Source organism: Cataglyphis hispanica, chromosome 19, assembly GCF_021464435.1.
Source record: "Cataglyphis hispanica isolate Lineage 1 chromosome 19, ULB_Chis1_1.0, whole genome shotgun sequence".
NCBI lineage: Eukaryota > Metazoa > Arthropoda > Insecta > Hymenoptera > Formicidae > Cataglyphis > Cataglyphis hispanica.
In genome coordinates this window covers 577,323-595,892 of record NC_065972.1, presented here as the reverse complement: position 1 = coordinate 595,892, position 18,570 = coordinate 577,323, and the positions used below count along the sequence as shown (strand labels likewise).

The 18,570-nt window shown below is 35.4% G+C and overlaps 4 protein-coding genes across 7 annotated transcripts; 2 read left to right on the top strand and 2 right to left on the bottom strand.

The window, feature by feature from the left end:
* Positions 1 to 4: 4 nt before the first annotated feature.
* LOC126856805 (RUN domain-containing protein 1) lies at positions 5 to 5,218 on the top strand. The gene is made up of 10 exons (XM_050605676.1): positions 5 to 187; positions 295 to 497; positions 758 to 851; positions 943 to 1,110; positions 1,701 to 1,881; positions 1,950 to 2,044; positions 2,289 to 3,110; positions 3,312 to 3,409; positions 3,539 to 3,633; positions 3,696 to 5,218. Exons 1-10 carry the CDS (start codon positions 185 to 187, stop codon positions 3,800 to 3,802), a joined length of 1,866 nt encoding a protein of 621 aa, XP_050461633.1. The 5' UTR covers positions 5 to 184; the 3' UTR covers positions 3,803 to 5,218.
* A 136-nt stretch (positions 5,219 to 5,354) lies between these two features.
* Positions 5,355 to 11,633, bottom strand: LOC126856804 (tyrosine-protein kinase transmembrane receptor Ror2). Of its 2 annotated transcripts, none has more exons than XM_050605675.1 (8): positions 11,122 to 11,633; positions 10,860 to 11,050; positions 10,520 to 10,781; positions 10,185 to 10,427; positions 9,730 to 9,914; positions 8,978 to 9,629; positions 8,408 to 8,786; positions 5,355 to 6,862 (listed from the first exon to the last, which is right to left on the bottom strand). In XM_050605675.1, exons 1-7 carry the CDS (start codon positions 11,183 to 11,185, stop codon positions 8,422 to 8,424), a joined length of 1,962 nt encoding a protein of 653 aa, XP_050461632.1. In that variant the 5' UTR covers positions 11,186 to 11,633; the 3' UTR covers positions 5,355 to 6,862; positions 8,408 to 8,421. The 2 variants fall into 2 exon arrangements, with proteins under 2 accessions (XP_050461632.1, XP_050461631.1); XM_050605674.1 differs by lacking the exon at positions 5,355 to 6,862 and adding an exon at positions 6,869 to 7,799.
* A 214-nt stretch (positions 11,634 to 11,847) lies between these two features.
* LOC126856758 (tRNA methyltransferase 10 homolog A) lies at positions 11,848 to 17,942 on the top strand. Of its 3 annotated transcripts, XM_050605574.1 has the most exons (6): positions 11,848 to 12,035; positions 12,330 to 12,639; positions 12,722 to 12,868; positions 12,929 to 13,034; positions 13,245 to 13,435; positions 17,796 to 17,942. In XM_050605574.1, the coding sequence occupies exons 1-6, from the start codon at positions 11,899 to 11,901 to the stop codon at positions 17,805 to 17,807; spliced, it is 903 nt and encodes a 300-aa protein (XP_050461531.1). In that variant the 5' UTR covers positions 11,848 to 11,898; the 3' UTR covers positions 17,808 to 17,942. The 3 variants fall into 3 exon arrangements, with proteins under 3 accessions (XP_050461531.1, XP_050461530.1, XP_050461529.1); XM_050605573.1 differs by lacking the exon at positions 17,796 to 17,942 and having other exon boundaries at positions 13,290 to 14,359; XM_050605572.1 differs by lacking the exon at positions 17,796 to 17,942 and having other exon boundaries at positions 13,245 to 14,359.
* LOC126856756 (uncharacterized) lies at positions 13,911 to 18,563 on the bottom strand. Its single transcript, XM_050605571.1, has 6 exons — positions 17,949 to 18,563; positions 16,497 to 16,613; positions 16,175 to 16,253; positions 15,906 to 16,071; positions 15,467 to 15,604; positions 13,911 to 15,196 (listed from the first exon to the last, which is right to left on the bottom strand). The coding sequence occupies exons 1-6, from the start codon at positions 18,254 to 18,256 to the stop codon at positions 14,883 to 14,885; spliced, it is 1,122 nt and encodes a 373-aa protein (XP_050461528.1). The 5' UTR covers positions 18,257 to 18,563; the 3' UTR covers positions 13,911 to 14,882.
* Positions 18,564 to 18,570: the final 7 nt, after the last annotated feature.

Here is an 18,570-nt window from a genome sequence, read left to right as displayed (position 1 = left end):
ATGGTCTGACGTCTGACGTCTGTAGCGTCACGGCCGTACACGTGCGCATCTGGTCAATTAATAATGATTTAGATATCGGAAAAAAAGAAAAGAAAAAGGGAGAGTTTGCGATCTAAAGTCTCTCCGGATCGTCTGCGTTCGAGACAGCCATTGTGCGCAGAGGACACATAAACCGTAAATTGTCATGGTATGTAAACAATCGCGAGACATCAAGCTGTCTGATCCGGATATGTGTCCGACACACGAAGAGTTGTACAGATCGATATGCTTTCGTATTGTTAACATGCCAACCAGGAGGTAGGCGAGGTAATGAGCGATAAGGAGACGATGGACGGCGTAGGGCGACATTCGCGGACGCTCTGCGAGAGCGACGAGATTGAAAATTCGGATGAGAGCAGCGAGAGCAGACCGTCCGGGGAGAGATGGGCCCCCGTTGGCGCCAACGACGGCGACGAATTCGCGGACGAGTACAAATATGTCAATGCCAACGTAGACAAGTGCGTCTCTCTCTTTTTATTTCAAGTATAAACTCACATTAATATATTTTAGAATATTTATAATATATATTCTATAGAGTAAGTGTTTAAAAAATAGATGATCAAGCTTTAAAAACATTCTACTTTTTGTAAGGATAAAAACAGTTACATAAATATTAACCTAAATCAAATTATTAGATAAGAATTATAATTAAAAATCTAAATAGAAGATAAGTTTTTTTACGCGTTGTAGATAAAATAATATTCTCTTATGTTTCTAGTCTTGCTTATGATATGGAGAGGGTAAAGATGTTAGAAGAGGAACAGGAGATGTTGAACTCGTCTCTTATAGCATTAACCACTCATTTTGCTCAGGTATGAGGATCGAAATTATGTTCATTCAAAATTAAACTTAATTGTCTTGTTTTGCTTAATAATATTTATTGATTAACGAAAACTTGCGTAGGTTCAGTTTCGTCTACGACAGATTGTGGATGCACCAGCTAGCGAAAAGGAAACACTGCTCAAAGAGTTGGAGGAATTCGCATTTAGGGGAATACCAGACGTACCAAACAGCTTATTATTAGAAAGCAGATCTATCACGCCGATCTTGTCTGTAGCTTGTGATCGAAATGTAAGCCATATGGAAAGAAAATTTTCTTTAATTTTTTCAATATAGACGATTTTCTTATATTTTTGCTAATTTTTTTATTGTTTTGTTTTGGCAATTTTATTTTTATTGCTTTGATGCTTATCTTTATTTATTATTCATTTTTACATCTAGTCATATCTAAATATCTTCCTTTTTAAATTATGTTCATCTCTTATTTATTATGTTTTATTTCTTTTTTGCTTCATATTTTACTTATTTATATAAGTTATAAACTTACATTTATGTTTTATACTTGTGTTTTTTTGTTCCTTTAATACTATTTCTGAATGTGCAATAAAATTTTTCTATGTATTTTTCTTTTATTTTTATATCCAAATATGTCCTATCCTTCTTTATGTGTGATTAATTTAACTGTTGTAGATAAAAGCAAGTTTAAATGCCTGTTATAATTTTATATATATTTTTTTTTTTTGCTACAGCACAGTAGTAACAGAACTACTGTGTAAAACTACAGTAGTAAAAGAACATTTTGTTAACTTTATTTTTTCTTAATATTTATAACTGTTTAATATTATTTGATAGTTGTTCAATCGCATTGAATATAACTGTAGGTAACTGATGTAATTACTGATGCGGAAGTCGAATCCAAAATGGCAATGCAGAGAACGAAACAGAGAGAGCTGATAAGTCAATTAAAATCTCAATTGGAGGATCTGGAAAAATACGCGTACGAAACTGGTGACGCCGATCTACCGCAGAGCGTCATTCTTGAAAGACAAAATATCATAATTAGTGAGTTTTAGAATTTTATCGAAAATGTATTGCGCAGAAAAGAGAACGTAAAATCGCTTTGCTCGCAGGTCATTTAAAAGAAAAGTTGAATTTTGACGTGGACGATCTGTGCAAATTACCGGCGGACGATCTTAGGTGGCAAGTCGATTACGCCATAAGTCAAGTATGTCAAATTTCGAAATCGTTACGCTTCAAATGTCTCAATGCTTTAATTTGAAATCAAAGATATATAATATTTAAAATTGAAAAAGAATGAGATATATTCTTTCACTAAAGAAAGATAATTCTTAAACTAGCCATACAAGCTGTGATTAAAAGAATATCTGCTTCTGAGACATTTTTAACGTAATGTAATATTTTTATGCAATATACTTAAAGCAACTACTAATATATATGTAATATGACAGATCGTCAGCCCGTTGAAGATGAAGGAGCAACTAGTCTCCCAGCTGAAGACGCAGGTCGCCGACTTGGAGCGTTTCATAAACTACCTTCAGGGTGAAGTCAGCACGGAAACTTTGGCGTGTACGTGCGCGTGTCCGGTGCACGCAGGCAGTTCGTCGGGCTCTTATGGCGCCAAACGGCGCTTCGACCGGGGAAGGGGACCGATCGAGGGGGATGCGAGCAGTGCCAGCCGCACCAGAACCCTCAATACCGTTCGCAAGGTGGTCGCGCTCCTGCATATGTTTCTGATATCACAGCTGGGTTGCGGCAGCGAACGGGTGCGTCGGAACTTTGGCGGTAAGAAGAATCCGGTGCACAATTGGCGCGATCTGCGCACCAGATTGGATATTGCCGTTGAACACGTGCTGGAAACAATCGCGGAGATGTCGCAGCGACAACAGCGACGACCCGCCGACGATGACGAGGAGGACGATGACGATATCGATGACAACGAGAACGATTACACATCCGACTCGGATTCGGCGTCGCACGCCAATGCGAGACTCACGTCTGCTGTAAGGAAACACCTCGCGATCTCGATCAGAGATCTCGTGCAACACGGTTTGACCGCGGACGTGACGCGTTCTGGATCCAGCGTGGTGCCGTTCGTTGGCTGCTTTCCGCAGCGCAACGTTACATCGGCGAATTTCATGCACGTCTGGGAACTGATACTCAAGTATTACGAGATTAAAAATGGGCGTCGTTACAATTCTAGTCCCGCGCAGAAGCTGTCACAAAGCTTCAATCTTGATCTCGCGGCTGGGAGGATAGCCTCATCGAAACAGGTATCTTATGAAAGATCAGGATGACCAGGAAATTGCGATTGAGAAGCTAAAATAAAACATATATACTATAAATTCTTTCCGATTGATCGCTTTCGATAATCGTCGTCTCGTTGAATTGTAATAAGATTCTATTGGACATTCTATCATCTATAAATGGAAATCTCGTATCATTATTTATCTTTCTATATATTTTTTTTCTAGAGCTTGTTGACGACCATAGGTAACATTATTGCCTCGCACAGTCCGTACAAGCGAAGTTACGATTCGCACTTTAAAGCGTTCGTATGCGCAGCTTTAAAGTGAGTAATGATACAATATTGTGAAGTTATATAGAGCTATTGTTTTATTATTGTAGCTTTTCATTAGTTGATTTGTATTTATTATTTATATCGCTATGTTAATTTTTATTAAACAATTATTATTTTTAGCGCTAATAAACTGGTGATTTGGCTGAAATTGATTTTGCAATGCCAATATCTTCTGGAAAATTATTATCTCTCATGGAGCTATGTTGTAAAAACAGGTATGAGTCAAAATTTGAGTAATTGTAGAGACATACGATACTTCTAATGACACAACTTTCAGGTTTCCAAGACGCATTTCACACCTTGGACCGTCTCACTAGTTACAAGTTCAACTTACCGGTAGACTTGGCCGTGCGACAGTTTCAGAATATAAAGGATGCATTTTGATTGTACGATCTCATCGTTGACATTTCATGCAAATGACAATGTAAGTCATATAGTACTTATATAGATCTTTTGGTATCTTCCATAATACAAGCTCTAATACAAGTTATACAAAGAATTGTACACGTGAGCGATAAAAATGTACAAGGTGAGTCATTAGGAATAGAATATTTTAATGCAGTTCTCTCACAAGTACGAAGATGTCTGGAACACAATTTAGATAAAAGTAAACATGATAGATATTATTTTCTTTCTTTTATTAATTTTTTCTTTTTAATGGAATATTATATTTATATTAAATGTAATTGTAAAAATGTTAGAAGTGCTTAAAGTCATCCCAATTGTGCTCTGTTTTGTTTTCCTTCGTACTTCGAATTCAAGAAAGATACTTTATTTCCGGTAATTCATGCTATATATGAGCATGCGTTAGGTGATTCTCAAAGTATTAATATTACAGATATGTTCCTTTTTTTAGTCTCTAAGTATTCAGTACATATTAACAACATAAAGAGAGAGAAGAGAGAGAATTACAATAACTATTAGGCATAATGATTTACCTTTTAAGGTACCACATCAATATTTGTATTAATCAGCTATAAATGTATGAACTTATTTGTTGATTTTCGCTTATATAGAATGATAGAGTTTACAAGTATTGAAAAAAGAAATTCTTATTAGAATCAACATATCTATCGAGATATTTTTTGTTGAATGTAAGCTCAAGGCGTGTTAAAGATACAAGAACTGAATCAAATAAAGCTAGTCACCTCGAAAAATAATCATTCCATATTTTGCACATTTATGCTAAGCATTACGACGAATAGAAAGAGAAAGAGAGAGAAAAAAAGAAAGATAAATATACCAAAGATGTGTAATATCATGATATTGTGACTAGAAACTTGTTGCACTGAACATGTTATGTTATATATATGACGTTTTATGTATATCTACACATAAATTAGTATAAGAAAATGACATATACATACATATATATATATGTATAAAATGTGCGCATATATATATATATATATATATATATATATATATATATATATATATATGTTTTATAGGTTTTTTATAAAATCAGAATTTTTTTTATAAAAAGGCTTAGCCTCTATATAGAGCGTCGAATTTCTTTGGCGTTTCATAAAAAGCTTAGGCCTTTTATGTAAAAAGAATGCTAAATTTACAAGGAATCTATGACATATATAAAATACATGTAATATATATCTTATATTAATATAAATAAGATGTAAACCGAGTATGCTTTTTATAAAACCGGTGAATTATTTTAAATTAGTCTTATATATATATATATATATATATATATATATATATATATATATATATATACAAAAAAATATGTGGCTGCAAAAAATATACTTATGATGCAATGTAAAAACGTAGTTGTTATGTACAATAATACAATTTTCTGATTGGTCTACACATATCAGTGCTTTAAATATTTAATACAATATACATACAAGACAAAAAGTTCGTATCAGTCCATTTATTCTAGATATCTGTCGTATAAGGGAGAGAAAATCATCTTAAGTATTATGAAATTGGTTGTTTATTCCTTCCGTTAAAATTGTACATCGGTGGAGTTTCGTACTTTCTCCTTCAAGGTGTTCGTGATACAATTATCGATTATTGGGTATTTTTCAGTGTGATACAATTGAAATCTACAACGGAAAGAGCGATCGAGAACGGTACAATCAGTACTATATATACTGTATAGAAATAGTATAAACGATATTGTCAACGGTACAGATTCGTGAAACACGATTTATCGATTATTTACAAAGATCACACTACATTGATTATTCGCTGGAAGAATTCGCAAGTTTTTACACGTTATGTCGTCGAGTTGTTACTGTATTTCGCAGAATGATGGACTTACATCGATGGAGAAACTTATTTCCGAAATCCTTTTAAATCTACATTGAAAAACAACAAAGAAATATTCACGATGATTCTTATAACGCGTGATTTCTATTTTTCAAAAAGATGTAGATTTGGGACGATTTTTTTCGAAAATAAATTCTCTTCGATTCCGTTTCCTCGGCGCGACGATATACACGACATCGTAGCGTAATATTTCATTTGATAACGAAAATATCTTTTCTGACAAACGTACCGTGCTGTTATAACTTTCTTTTTCTTTTTAACGATTAATCGGAACGAATACGCATTACTAGTAAAAATAAATCGATGAGATCGAAGAAGTATTGTTACATGTAGTCTATGCATACTCTTACACGTTGAATAAAAGGAAAAGAAGAAAAAAAAAGATCTTTATACACGCAACACCTATAGCGTATGTGGATACGATTCTCCCGTATGGCGCAACAATAACACATTTACTGGAATGTAATTGCGGCAGTGATGAAATGGCTAGTGTCGATTCAGTCATTTCAGTCTCGGTATGTTTCGTTAAAATTACAAGTCGAACGAAACAACAAACTATCTTCCTAACAAGGCAGTTAGCGAGTCGAAAGTCGCGAACTATAAATAAAGGACAACCAAATAACGCGATTAGCCTTTTCCATAGAGTATTTTCCGATACACCCTATATCGTATACACTAAAATCCTATTCCAAAATTCTTTTACGCATCACGCATTAAATATAATTAGCAAGCTAAACGCAATTAGAAGAAATATTATATGCAACCATTGAAAAAAGAAATAATTTAAAATTATTATACACACAAGAAAATTATGACAAAGCGCCAGTTTTTATCGGTAGAAGAGTTGTATTTTTTTCTTAAGTTACAACAATCTTCTGGTATATACTCACTTAATTCATTTAACATCTTTTTTCATAATAAGTTTCATTTATGTCTTTCTTTTCTTTAATACAGCAAATGATCTAACAACCTAACACACGTCTAACAATCAAGGAGCCTCTAGATATAACATCGCTAAATGCGCTTTCATAGCCATATCGCTCTTATTTTATTATTTGTACAGATTCGAGTTATGCTTTGCTTGTAAAAGCGTTACTTGAATCCGAAATTAGAACTGCCACCTTAACATTTCACTATCTGAAGGCTATAGGCCTGAAAGAAAATATGTATGCATATGGTAATTGTAAACGCGAAAAACATCATTAAAATTCGTCAATTTCTTATATAAAGTAAATATAAAACGAATCTTAATTAAATAGTGATATCTAATAATGAAAATTTGCAACAATTCGCAAATGTTTTTAAAAACATTATGTAAAATTTTATAAATAAATAATATAAATTAATTTTAATAATAACTTAAATATTAATAAATTTTATTTTATATAACCGAGAAAAACAAGGATAATATAATGTTATATAAGAAATTTAATTAATTACATAACATAAAACTTATTCAAGAAATATATATAAAAATAACATACTATAGTTTTTAATGAATTATATATATAAAGAGAAAAAATAAGAATATAAAGATCTCTTCTTTAATTTTTGTATAAATTATACTTAGAATTTTAATTAAAAAATAATAAATAGAAAAATAAATATTAAATTATGAAATTGTCATTTGTAAAAATTATTTTCAAATTAAAATTACATAACACACACACACAAATTCATATATATATTTACATTTATTAGAACCCAGGGATAAAAAAATCTAAATCTCCGGAATTTCCGATTCCGAGAATCAGAAAAATGGCAGCTCTAATTGGATAACCGGAAGCTAATTAAACAGTAAATCGAAACGAGCGTCAATCTTCTTAAGTTAACACGATATAATCCGAAAAAAAAGTTTTTCGGGAAAAAGTATAAAAGAGAAATACTATGTTTCCCGATAGGGACGAACATCCACATTTTAGAAGACGAAGAGAAGTTAACGCAATAGTACAGTATTGCGCTTTCATTTTATACATTGGTCCTTTTCCGACTTCTCGCGACTGATAATTGATTTAATATCGAAGTGAATTCAACTAAAAAGGCAGGCAGGCATTTCACATCATACGCATGATACACAACACTTAATTACCTGAAAATATAATTTAAGTAAATAGTAGAGATGCAATATATCCCTTTATTTTTAATTAATCTGTCACACAGTGTGAAATTCGAATGATCCAAATAAATATATTACACGCAAATTCTATATTTTACTTGACCAATATAAAAAATAAAATTCCCTTGTTTATTATTTTTGTATCGGCCTTTTTTATCAAACTTAAAATGCGCAGATGATGATCACAATTTTATTTTCTATGAATACATTTGGGAATTTTGCAAAACAGCATACTAATCGGACATAGCATTTCTATATATCTAAGCAGAGTGTAAATTATGAATCTTTTATAATTATAAATAATTTTTGAATTACTGTTCAACTTCGTTATCTAAAATAAATAGCTTTTGAATTTCTATTTTCAAAATTTTTTATGTAAATGTAAATATAAATATATTTCGTCAAAACACAAATCTGAATTTTAAATCAATTTATTTAAATAAGACAGTGTATCTTGAAATAGGTGAAAAATGTTGAGAAAATATTTTTATATATGCTGATGTAGAATATCTTCGTCTTACTGTAAATTATTCACACTGCGTGCGCGATTGTGAAAAGAAAATAAACAAATTGATTATTACCGTCATTATTATATTCACACCCGAATGCGTAGCGGAACGCTGTCTGATTTGCGCTCTGCTTCCAATTCCTGCTTGATGCCATCAAGAGTCTGATAGATCGTGCGAAATGTAGGCCGGTCAGATGGTCGCCTGTTCCAGCAGAGCTTCATCAGATCATAAATCGATTGCGGCGTATTGTCCGGACATCGCAGCACATTGCCTTCCTTGATGTATTTGACCACTTCCTCGTGCGTCATCCCGTAATACGGCTGCAGCGCAAAGCTGAAGATTTCCCATAGACACACGGCAAACGCCCACACATCCGACTCGACAGTATATTTGTTGTAAAGTATACTTTCGAGCGGCATCCATCTGACGGGAATGGCGTCTTGTTCGTCTCCTATATTACGAGAATATTATTAAAAAGCAATTACATAATTTAAAATTATGTATCTGAATATGAGAAAGATAGTTGTGAAAACGCTACTTAAAAGTCGAAGGAGATTCTCGAATAATCTTTGAAGCATCTTCCGATGATGCTTCATCGCCTAGGTAGACTAAATAATAATAGTAATAAGAGTGAGAGACAACCTTTATAATAATCCTGTAGATATATCTTCTGTGATAAGCCAAAGTCAGCGATCTTAACAATCATCTGATCGTTGATTAGGCAGTTGCGTGTTGCTAGGTCGCGATGGACGAATTTCCGATCGGACAAATATACCATACCGGACGCCACTTGCACGGCGATGTTGATGAGATCCATGTGCGAAAGCCGCGAGGGCTCGCCCGCCGTCGAACCGTTATCGTCCGCCGTGTTGGTCACGCGAATAACGTAGTTGCTGGGCGAGCACGATCGCAGGAACTCGTTGAGATCGCCGCGGCCCATGTATTCAAATAGCAGGCACATTGGCCGACCGAGTGCGCACACACCCAACAACTTCACAATGTTGGGATGATCAAACTCGGCGAGGAGACACGCCTCTCGTTCAAAGTCCCGCAGCAAATCGTCCGAGGCCTCCTCTTTCAGCATCTTCACGGCAACATTCGTGAATTCCTCGCCCGCAATCAGCCCTGGCGCTTTTGCCTGGAACACGCGACCAAACGCGCCTTGGCCTAAGTCTCGCACGTAGATGATGTTGTTTCGCGGAAATTCCAGCTTTTCTAACTTGGGATTCAGCTGTGCGCTCGTTTTATGATACGCTTCGTTGTTAGGCAGTTTATCCAAATCAATGTTTACGTCCTGCGAAGAGAAAAGACTTTTAGAATGCTGTATTATTATATAATCAATGCAAAAATCGTGTAAATATAAATAAAAAGAAAAAATATGTAGTTAAACGCACCTGATTATCGGTGGGATTGTAGCCTCGATGACGCTTGTGCAGTCTTTGGCTCAGGAGGATAGACAGTAATGCACTGGCTATGATTACAAAGCCTAATGCTGATAATATGAACACCAGTGTGTTATTAAATAGAGTGTCCATCGTTATGTCTTTTGGTTCAATCTCCACTTTAGTTGTCATGTTATCTGAACAAAGATATTGTATTATTATTTCAAATGCTACTTATTGTATTAGAAAAAAAGCAATCAGAGAGATATTAATTTATATTAAAGACATTTCTAAAAAATATTTTTCTTGTAAATAAATAAATAAAGAGAAAAACATTCTTTTTTGATATAATAATTTAAATTACTTTTATAAAAAATGTATCTTCGAGTTTTATTACTCTGTCTCTAAGTATTTTGAGGTAAAACTTTTTATCGATAAAATATTATTAACATTTTGATTATACCCACCACATACAGGAATATCGCAATGTTCCCAACGTATTAAGGGATCGGTCGTGAAACACCATGGTACTGGCTCGTCGCCGCCCGCATTTCTACAGTAATTTTCGCCATATCGAATCTGTGGAAAGACATCAGGCGGTTTATCGTGATTGTGCGGCACTTGCGCGCTCCACGATTGGCAGTCTAATCCATATTTCGTCTTGTTGACTTTTCCCATATAGAATCTACCATTGCCTCTGATGCAATCATCTAAGAAAGTCGATGTATTATACAATAGATAATTTACATTTTCTATTTGCCTTTATACTATGTGACATAATTTAACAAGCGTAACAACTTACAGGTGACAACCTCTTCATCCATGTCGGTGAGGTGTACGTGCGAACAGGTAGGAACTTCCTTGTTCACTTTGGGTAGGCTCTCGCATTCTGGTAGCACAAAATGTCCACGCGAACGAATGTAAATATCTCTCTGCTTGTTATCCTCGATGATTGCCCAGTCGTTGAAGCAAAATTGCTGGCGTACGGCCATGCAGTCCTCGTAACATAAGGGGAGGCCCACCGATTCATGGCATAGTGGAAACGCGTACATGCAAAGCATTTTCTGCAACGGAATAGAAATAATAAATATTCCCTCATCGATTCTTTGTGTCTTGAAATTTATAATTTTAAGATATCGCACTTCTGCCGCCGAACGACATGGTTCCAGAAGTGTCTCTATCAATTCTTCCCAGAGATTCGTCGTGATCTTCTCGTTCAGCCATCCGCCGGGATTGTCATTGGAATCGTTAAACCAGACCTTCCCGATACCAGTGAGATATTTCTTACAGATCTTGCCGCTATAAGGTGCGCAGTAACCCTGCGATTCTGGTTCTGTGGAAACGCGCAAAGTTTATATTTTTCACATTTATGCAATAATTATGTAATGACTCAGAGATACATACTTGCTTGTATGGCACTGAAGCGCAGAAATATCGCTAGCGAATAAATGACAGCCCGAAACACCATTATTTACATTCATTTATATGTACATACATATATACACGTATGTTTATTTATTTATATATATGTAATCTATAATAATCTATAATGTATATATATATATATATGTATATATAAACCGTAAAGTGATGCGAATCTCGAGGAAGGCTCACATGTTCGAAGAAAAAATCGGCGTTTCGCGTAATCCGCGAATGTTTCCACTTTTCACCCTTCTTTGCTCCCTTCTCAACGGTTACATCGAACTATTCTAATCGAGCGACCGAGAGACGCGATAACTGTATATCTTTCGCAAAACGATTTATTATCCCATTCCATAACGAGCGACGTGAATAATCGAGCACATGAGACTCTTGTACTGGATAATTCTTGATTATTGATATCTTTCAATTTATCGCTTTATACTTTTCCGATCGGTAGTTCAGTGTATGATGGCGGTACCCGTTCTATTTGAAGATTAGAGGTTATGGCGAAGCTGCCTGTGTCATAGATATAGTGAGAGTAGATACGCCACAAGTGGAAATATACATGTGTCAACACTCGACGTTGATTTGTTGGTTATAAAAAGAAGAGCCAATCACGTTTGAGTGCTACTAAACTACTTTTCTCTAGAATCCCTATAAACATATATATCGTACTCTTATATATTATATATGTATATATACATTGTATATGATATGATACGTGATCACGTCGGAAAGGATTAATGATTAATTGACAATATGGACAACGTATCTACAGAAGAGAACAAGAATGTCATTGCGAATACATTACCCGAATTACCATCGAATATGAGCAAGCGTCAATTGAAGAAAATGCAGAAGAAGGAAAAATGGCTAGAACGGAAGATTGAAAAGAGGTTAGAAAGTCTCGCGGCGCATTCGAAATTTTATAAATTATGACAACTTTGTCGTATCTTTCATGTTTCCGGAGAATAAATCTTATTGTTAAAAGGAGAAATTTATATGTATTATTTTCTGTCTTTATAATTTTTACGTCAACTATCATGAGAAATGATTTATTTACAGTTCCTCATTTTTAATAATTTGTATAATTTTATATTCATCTTTTATAAATAAAAAACTTTGTATATTAGGTTTTTTTATTCGGTAAGTTTCACATGTCACACCTTATAACAATGTGTTTATTGCAGATTGCGAGAGAGGGCTAAAGCGAAGGAAAAACGTGCATATGCGCGCGCGAATAATTTGAGTCTGGGCCCGTCTCGGCAGTTTTTAAAGAGGAGCACCATGGCGATTAGTCCTTGCAAGTTAATTGTAACCATTGATTTATCATTTGATGAGTTAATGATCGACAAGGATATTGCTAAGCTAACGAAGCAGATACTGAGGTGCTATACTTTAAATAGAAGAGCAACAGCACCGATGCAATTCTCTCTCACGAGTTTCACTGGTAGATCACGAGCCGACATGGAGAGGCACAATGGATACGAACACTGGGATGTAATTGCCATTTATGCATACTTTTTTCATCTACGATTGAAAGTGATTAAAAAATATTTAGATTTATTGCAATGATTTGCAGGTGAATTTTCATACTGAGTCATACTTAAACATTTACCCCAAGGACAAAATTGTATATCTAACGAGCGAATCAGAAAATGTGATAGATCGTCTCGATCACGAATGTGTATATGTCATAGGCGGTCTCGTCGATCATAATGCGCATAAGGTGAGACTTATTTGGTTCATTGTTCTTGACAAAGTTCTTTAACGAATGTTTGAAACATAGGGTATATGCTACAAGCTAGCGAAAGACGCGGGTGTCAGACATGGGCGATTGCCATTGGATAAATTTCTGCGGATGAAGGCGAGAAAAGTTTTAACTATTGATCACGGTAAGTGTTGAGACATTAATTTTTTTTTTAAATAACTAATATTGTTTACATAATTTTATGAGTGTCTAATTTTTCTTTGATTACTTTGCAAAAAATAAATTCTGGATAGAATTAAACTTATCCCATGAAGAGATATATTCTTTATAATTAGATTCATGCAATTCAAGTTACATTTTGAGATTTATATTGCCAATGACTGAATTTATCTAGTTTTTGAGATACTATTGAGAATAACAGAGGGTAATTCTTGGCAAGAGGCATTCCTGAGAGTGTTACCAGAGAGGAAAAATGCCCAACCGATCGTTCCTGCGCAATTCAAAGAAGAGGAATCGCAAGATCTTATGCCTGTCGATGTAAATAACGCGATGCTAGTCAATGTAAATAGTACAATGCAAATCGATGTAAGTAATGTAAATAGTACAATATCAGTTGATATAAACAATCAAGTTTGTGATGAAGAAAGTGCTAATATATTGGTAAATAACGTAGAATCGAAAAACGTCTTGGAAGAGCATTTATGTGCAACATAGATGCGCGAATAATAGCATAATTAAGTCAAATCGTCGCCTGCAAAATTAGAAGTGCAATGACATTCTTAAAATATTCTTGATTATAGTATTATATATAATCTTAATTATAACAAATTTCTACAAAATTAGAAAAATTAAATTATAAATATTTAAAGTATATTTTTTTATTAAATATATTTTTGTAAATTAAAATGTCAATTTTAATGCGCTAATTCTTTTTGTTGTTTTACAAATGTATAGAGATAATAGATGATGTTTCCTACCGTTATGCTTTTAAGACTACCAAAAGATTTATAGTTGACTGCGCGCGAGGGAGAAGCTCAATACACACATGATGACGACAATATACTTTCAGTATCGTGTATTTTCAAATGTTAGAGATGTATAGACAAGAACAAGACGACAGACACCAATTATAAATAGGCTACAAAAACGTGTCGGAGACTTGACAAACGTCTCGTCGGTATCTTCTTGCGCATTTTTTCTTTTTTTTTTTACACCTCGCAGCATGTTACAATATGATACATCCTTACACGTCTAAAACATTTGTTCGCGCTACTCGAAGTGCAGTCTCTGTCGATTATTTTTCTCATTTTATCTCTCGTATTCTTACTGTTGCACAGCATTGTCGTCATCACTTAATTATCGCAATTAAGTCAAAAAGCGTGAACTCGTGACTGTTCAGGTTAAAACGTTTGTACACAGGTGCATATTTATTACATTGCAAATGTACATATGCCTATTTTAATCATCCAAGATATTAAATATGATTCTGTAGTATCATTCATACATACATATCTACAGTCAAGTCCTCGTATTTCTTACTGTCTGCCTTCTTATTCTATCTTTCTTATTCTGCCTGTCACTTTTCTAATTGCACATATGATGTTTTCAACTGCTTTCTCACTCTAAACATAGTCACCAATGTGAAATAGAACGTAACAAGAGAAGTCATAAAGAAATAAAACAGAATGAGAATGAAGAATAAGAAGACTCGACTGTATTTGTTTAAATAAATAATATTTCTTTTTCTCTCGATTCTCGCACTTTCGATCGTTTCTTTATACGCGCGCGAATTTACATCGAGAGACAATTGTGACATAAACTAAAATTATTTATTTGATTTGTCATATCTTTAATCGAGATAATCTCGATTCGAAAAAAGCAAAGTTATTATTATCGTCGCTTGATAAATTAATTGATTGTTTGCAACCGATTATAAAGATTGGTTTTTTTCTCGTTTAGGGTATTTTATTTTTATATTAATTTAATCGCACACGAAAATAGCATTTTATTTTTTTATACGGATCAATCTTCATCACATCTCCATCTTTACTATTTCCTCCTTGTCAATTATCTCGAAGTCACTGTCACCGTTGCTCTCATCGCTACTGACCGCGATCTTTTCTATCTTCTTCGCATCGAAGGCTTCCTCCTCGGAGGACGAGGACGAACTCTTCTCGAAGTGGCCGGTCTGAAACTTTATATCTTCTTCACCCTCGGCATCATTTTCGCCAGCGCTGAGCTCCAGTTCCGACATTTCTACACCATCGGTGCTTCCCTCTCCGTAATAAGTCAGAGATAACATCTTTTCATGGAAAGCTTCTATGAAGTCCTCATCGTAAAAAGAATCTGTAAGTAATGGCGAGATGTAACAGTCAACGCGAATTACTTCAATTTATTGATTCTAATTTTAATTAATTCTGTTTTGTATTATAGCGGACGAGATAAATAAGGCGATTATAAATTATATTTAGAAGGAACTCATAAATGCATGTACACTTTTTGATAAAACTTTTAATGAAACGCGAGTTGAATTGAATTTTATGCTAAATTTTATGCTTTATAATTTATGCTATAATTTTATGCTTTTGTATAAATAATGAATTCATCGCTGTTTACCATTTTGAGTATCTGACAATACGCTCGTCGGTGTAGGCGAATGATCACCCGTGTCCCCCACTCGATTTAGCACCTGAAGATTCGCTTCTGTCACCACCGGTAGAAACTCGTCCCCGATCTCACTGTCGCACTCCCATTCTGGGAAGGGAAAAAAAAAACCCTAATATATGAACGTCTTTCTAAACGTTATAGTAAAAGATATGAGAAAAAGAGCTCGATTATGAAGATTTGTCACAACTTTAACAAGATTCTCCTATAGCAAACAAAATAATATAAAAGAAGAAATAATTAAATGTTTTTTAGTTAAATTAATCCAGTTTCTTCAGTTAAACAATTTCTTAATTCGTTGCCTCCAATTGTTGTAATGTAAATTAATCTTTAAAAAGTCTTGTATAGAAATTTGAGAGAAATTATTTTTCAATAAAATCCAAACGCTTACCTCTGTGCAACTTAAAATATTCCGATAGTTTGTCTGACAGTTTCAAGGGTAACCGCATAATTAAAGGGCCTAATACAATTCCCCAATATATCGAATGGTCGGTTGATGTGTTGATACGACCAAAAAGCCATAGGCCGAACGCCACGAGGCAAAGGATGGCGCAATGCTAAAATACGCGATCGTAAATAAGATTCTCAATCTCCACCTCCTTTGTAAAATTCCATTTTTCCATCCCTTATTTTACAATATCGAACAAAGACAGCTCTTACCAATCCTGGTTGCTCGTTCCTCAATTGTCGCAGGCTTCTCCACAGCCAGTGAAGTCTACTGCATACCCTTTGATGGTCCCTGAAACGCGTTTATATAAAATTAATATCTTTATTTTTATTTATCGATTATTACTGAAGAAAAAAACAATAGTTATTGTTTCTTGCTAATAATTTTTATGTATATAATTATTACAATATATAATATTAATTATAAAATAACTGATAGTGCGATCTGTTCGCGATATGAATTATTTAAAATGCGAGAAGCATACTTGTATGCTTTTTTAATTTGTGTGCAAAAATGCTTGTTTCGACTACTTACTCTGATGGAGCCAGAATATCCATGAATTTGAAGGCGACCATTAACTGTATAATAAAATAAACGGTGAGAATTCTGAAAGGTATCCGCGCTGTTGATACTCCAAGCATACCGTAAATCCTGCAACAGATATAAGCGTGTCGTAAGTCCTATAAAAACAATAACCATAAATTTCCAGATCATTTCTTTGTAGAGAAATTCCGGAGAAAGTTTCCAAGATTTTTGAAGAAGAAAGAAAATATTCATAAGAGAACTCATATTATATATTACATGTTTTATAATAATTTATATATTTTATATTAATATATTTTAATTTATACATATTTCATAATAAAATAAAAAATATATATATTTTAAGGATATTTTCTCTCGAAAATTTATATAAAAAAGACTAAAAAAGTGAGTAAAATCACAGAGACAAAGTAATTCAAAATAAATCTAGTAATAGATTTAAAATTAAAATTTAATGATAAATTTTTTGATCGTATATCTTAAATAAAATCTCGGCGAGATAAAGATCGACACCGGTCTAATACAAGAACTCTTTCATCAAAATAAGGAACACGTGCTCGCACGGTTCTCTCGTTTGAACAACGTGCAATGTATACCGGAAGTGAAGCGCGAGCGAATTATCAAAACAAACGCACAAGAATCTTATCAGCAAGATTTTTCATCGGCGTAGAAGCTTAGATAAAACGTCACGACAGAGATAGAGCGCTCAAGAGAGAAAGAGAAAGAAAGAGAGATAAATACATATATCATCTATATGTCTATGCATGTATATGTATGTATACATCTCCACGCAGTGCAACCCGTTCCGGAGCCTTGACCTAGAAGGCGAAGTTACTCTCCATGCACGCAAAACGTAAAACAGCTGTAGCAACGATATGACGTCACGGGTGGACGGCCGGGAGGCGCGTCGCGTCGAGCAAAACGCTCGCGTGAAAACAAAAAGACGCAGCAGCAAAGCGCAGTGGCGCAATAACCGAGTCGCATTCGCGATAAGGATAACGCTTAACGGGAGATGATATCGCGATCGGAAAGATGCGAAGCGTGATAGAGGGAGAGGACGAAGGGATCTCTTTAAACGCCGAGAACAAAGGCGATCGCTTATGACTTATGATGCAATCGACAGTTTGAAAGAGAAAGAGGGAGAGAAAAATAGATAGAGACAAGAGAGTCCTTCGGAAGATGCGCGATCTTTTTTTTCTTCCTTTTGTTTTCTGCGCAGATAAAGTCAAACTCTCGATCCTATAAACGAGAGAATCTCGATTAATAAATCGTTTATCCTCCTCTTTTTAGGTATCTATCTAATCTCAACCCGAATGTGGGAAACATGGGAATTTCCGTGAAATCTGCGAGGAGTCGCAGGGGAAAACTCAAAGACATAACGGAGAACATGCCAGAGACAATGAGAACAGGCTTCGCGTGCGCGCGCGCAGTTTGCCGTCTCACCAGATCGTCACGCTGAGCAGGATGATTAGGTAGACGTTGACGAAGAAGGTAAAGTCCTCCCAGAGCAGCGTCTTCTCCACGGCGCGGCAATACCGGCACGCCTCGCTGCTGCACGTATGATCTCGTCCGGGTAACAGGGGTGCCTCTTCTCGGGACGAGAACGACGATGTAGACGGAGACGCCGACTGCGGCCCGACATTGTCGTCGACGTCGCGTCCCGTCGTCGCCCGTCGATACATCCGGGAGATTACGTTCCACGCGCGACACTCCATGACCCGGTGCGCGAATAACGGGAGTATACGATCCATTGTCCAAACTCGACGATCGTCCCCGTCGACGACGGCGACGACGATGATGGTGCTGATGACGGCGACGGCGATGGTCGTCCAGCGTGTATCAGCGACAACGCGCTGCTCCTCCTCCTCCTCCTCTTCCTTTTCTTCCTCGTCCTCCGGATTGCGATCGGCAAGTCGTAGTAGACTACTCGCCGTTCATAGCCAAATGCTCCCCGTCCACCCGCGAATCGGACGACAACTGCGCGTCGTAAGACGTACCGTGTGTATTAATAGCGCGGGACGCGCAACCGAAGGCGAGCGCAACGCGACGACGAATGCAGCGAGAG